This window comes from Callorhinus ursinus, unplaced genomic scaffold (assembly GCF_003265705.2).
Source record: "Callorhinus ursinus isolate GAN/ISIS: 27379988/994484 unplaced genomic scaffold, GSC_fseal_2.0 scaffold59, whole genome shotgun sequence".
Lineage (NCBI taxonomy): Eukaryota > Metazoa > Chordata > Mammalia > Carnivora > Otariidae > Callorhinus > Callorhinus ursinus.
In genome coordinates, this window is record NW_027397121.1 from 3454235 (window position 1) to 3457210 (window position 2976).

At 48.6% G+C, this 2976-nt stretch overlaps 1 protein-coding gene across 2 annotated transcripts in view; it reads left to right on the forward strand.

The window, feature by feature from the left end:
- Positions 1-243: 243 nt before the first annotated feature.
- The window catches only part of CCDC167 (coiled-coil domain containing 167), a 17532-nt gene continuing 14799 nt past the window's right edge, over positions 244-2976 (forward strand). For both annotated transcript variants that reach the window (XM_025862325.2, XM_073884871.1), the window contains exon 1: positions 244-348. In XM_025862325.2, the coding sequence (XP_025718110.1) occupies positions 307-348 (42 nt within the window). In that variant the 5' untranslated portion in view covers positions 244-306. The remainder of the gene's footprint in view (positions 349-2976) is intronic.

Below are 2976 nucleotides of genomic sequence, written 5' to 3' on the forward strand. Positions count from 1 at the left end.
CGTGACGTAAAATGGTTTTGAACTAGGAAAGAAAGGAGCAGCCCCAACTCTGGACGGTGGGCCATTGCTCCTCCCGGGCCAATCTAACCATCCTGTTCCCCACCTCGCCAGGGCCCTCAAACTAGAGGTTGCCCCTCATAAACATGGCCGCGCCAAGCTGGCCACGCCCCTCAACGAGGTGGTGACCTCCAGTGGCCCCACCTCCCGCCGCCTCTGCGGCCAATGAGAGGGAAGTACGAGGTTGGCGCATGAGTGCTGCCACCAGTGGGTGCGTCCAATAATGACTGGGGGATCCCGGCGAGTAACATGACCAAAAAGAAGCGGGAGAATCTGGGCGTCGCTCTAGAGGTGAGGGGCTGAGTGGGGGTGGGCCGCGTCGTGAGCTGCCTTCTCCCCGCGGCGGGGTACAGTGGGTCGGCCTGGCGACAGGTTGGAGGAGGGGCTGAGGGGAGGAAGCGAGGGCGACGCGGGTTTGGGAGAGGGACGCGAGGGGCGTGAGAGCGTCCGTGGGGTACCCGAAGGTGAGGGGCGGGATGGGGGAAGTGGAGTTTGGAGAGCCCGAGGGGGCACCAGAGGTGGGGACAGAGGTGAGGGGACCTCCCCTGGGGAGGAGACGTGGAGGTGAAGAGGAAGCCCCGAAGAGGACGGGACGCGGAAATAAGGAGGCCCTGAGCGGAGACGTGTGATCGAAGAGGACGCAAAAGGGGCGGGCCCTCGAGGTAGGGGCACCCCAAAAGGGTAGATACCCGTGGATGAGGGCCCCCCAAAAATGAGAGAGCCCATATTGTTTAGCATATTACTAAATGGCTTAAACATCCCCTGAGATGGGAAAATTTTCCTCTGGGGTACTGAAGCTCGTAGCCAGAAAATTACTTTGGGAATCTGTGGGAGTTTGTAGAGAATTCTGGAATGATGAAGTTCCCAAAGAGCTTAAAAATAATGTACTGCATATGGAAGGGAAAGAAAATGGAGGCATATTGAGTTACTGCTACGTGGTACTTTATTTGCGTTCTCAGTCAGCCCTCCCTACAAGCCTGTGAGAGTTTTAAACCGGTGGGGAAACTGAGGTTTCAGGCAGAGCCCAGACTGAACCAATGGAGGAGCTGAGATGCAGCACAGGTGATTTGCCCTCTACTGCATCTTCTTTCTCCTGTGTTACAGTTCCCTCGATTACTGTCCCAGTAGTTACCAGAGAGATACAGGGTAATAGTCTTCGTGAGCTTACTGCCAGTTCAGTAGTTCTCAAACTTTAGAATGCATTAAGAATAATTTGCAGAGCTTGTTAAAAATGGAGAGTTGAACTGTCTCCCACCCTGAGTAATTCAGTAAGACTTCAGATGTACGTTTTCAACGAGTAATCTGCATTTTTTTTAAGTAGGCTCCATGCCCAACGTGGGGCTTGAACTCACAACCCTGAGATTGAGAGTCCCGTGCTCTGTGGACTGAGCCAGAGCCAAGCACCCCCAGGAATCTGCATTTTTAACCAGCTACATGCACCCATGCTGATGCAGGAGGTTTTAGTACCACCCCTGAGAAATATTGGCCTACCTGGTCCAAAAAAAAAGGTTGGTGGAAATATGAACCTCCCTCTAAAAGAGAATATGAGTGGTAAAATGAGGTGGCACTGTGTGGGGGAAAAGCATAGACTTTATAACCTGATCAGGACACAATAAGCTGCTGTCACAGAGAAACCCTAAAATTCAGTGGCTTCAGAAAGCTTATTTTTTTCTAATAGGGTAGAGCAGGGATTGACAGATGTTGTCTATAAATGGCCTGGTAGTACATTTCTAGGCTTTGTGGGCCATATGGTCTCTGTTGTAACTACAGTTAATCCTAATTATTCACGGATTCTGTATTTGTGAATTTGCCTTCCTGCTAAAATGTATTTGTAACCCCCAAATCAGTACTTGCACTGCTTTTGCAGTAGTTCACAAACAAACCAGTGAAAACTTTGAGTCACCTGAGGTGCAGCTAAGGTCGAACAAAGTAACGCTCTGCCATCTTATTTCAGCTTGTACCGTAAACGGGTGTCCTTTTTGTGGTCTATTTAGTGCCATGTTTTTTGTGTCTGTGTGCTTTTTGTTGGTGGTTTTGTTGCTTAAAATGGCCCTCAGGTGTAGTGCTGAAGTGCTGTCTAGTTTTCCTCAAGTGCAAAAAGGCTGTATTTGCCTTACAGAGAAAATATATGATAGGCTTTGCTCAGCGTTGAGTTATAGTGCTGTTGGCTGTGAGTTCACTGTTAATGAATCAATAATATATATTAAATAAGGTCTCTGAACAGAAACACACAAAAAACAAGCTTTTGTATTGATCACTTGATAAAATTGTTGTGACCGGAGGCTCATAGGAATCTGACCTGCTTCACAGTGTTTGCTAATTCATTGTTGGCAGCAACTTTACAGAACATAACTACCATAAATAAGGAGAATCAACTGTGCTTTGATAGGCTATCTTAGCACAAAAGCAGCGTAGACAATATGTGAATTAATGGGTGTTCCAATAAAACTTTATTTACAAAAAAAAAAAGGCAGTGGACTGTATTTGACCCCCAGGCCATAGTTTGCCAATTCCTGGCCTAGAGTGGTTCTGCCATAGTCCCCTCATCTTGTGACGCTGCCATCTTTCAGTGCCTTAATGTCACCTCATGAATGAAACTAAGTCACATCCCATTGACGTGTCCACTGGCAGGGAAAGAGAGTGAAGGAAGCATAAGCATCACTGTCTTTTTTTTTTTTTTTTTAAGAATTTATTTATTTATTTGACAGACAGCGAGAGAGGGAACATAAGCGGGGGAGTGGGAGAGGGAGAAGCAGGCTTCCCGCTGAGCAGGGAGCCTGATGCGGGGCTCGATCCCAGGACCCTGGGATCATGACCTGAGCCAAAGGCAGACGCTTAATGACTGAGCCACCCAGGTGCCCTGAGCATCACTGTCTTAAGAGTCGTTGGCCCAGGGACGCCTGGGTGGCTCAGTCGGTT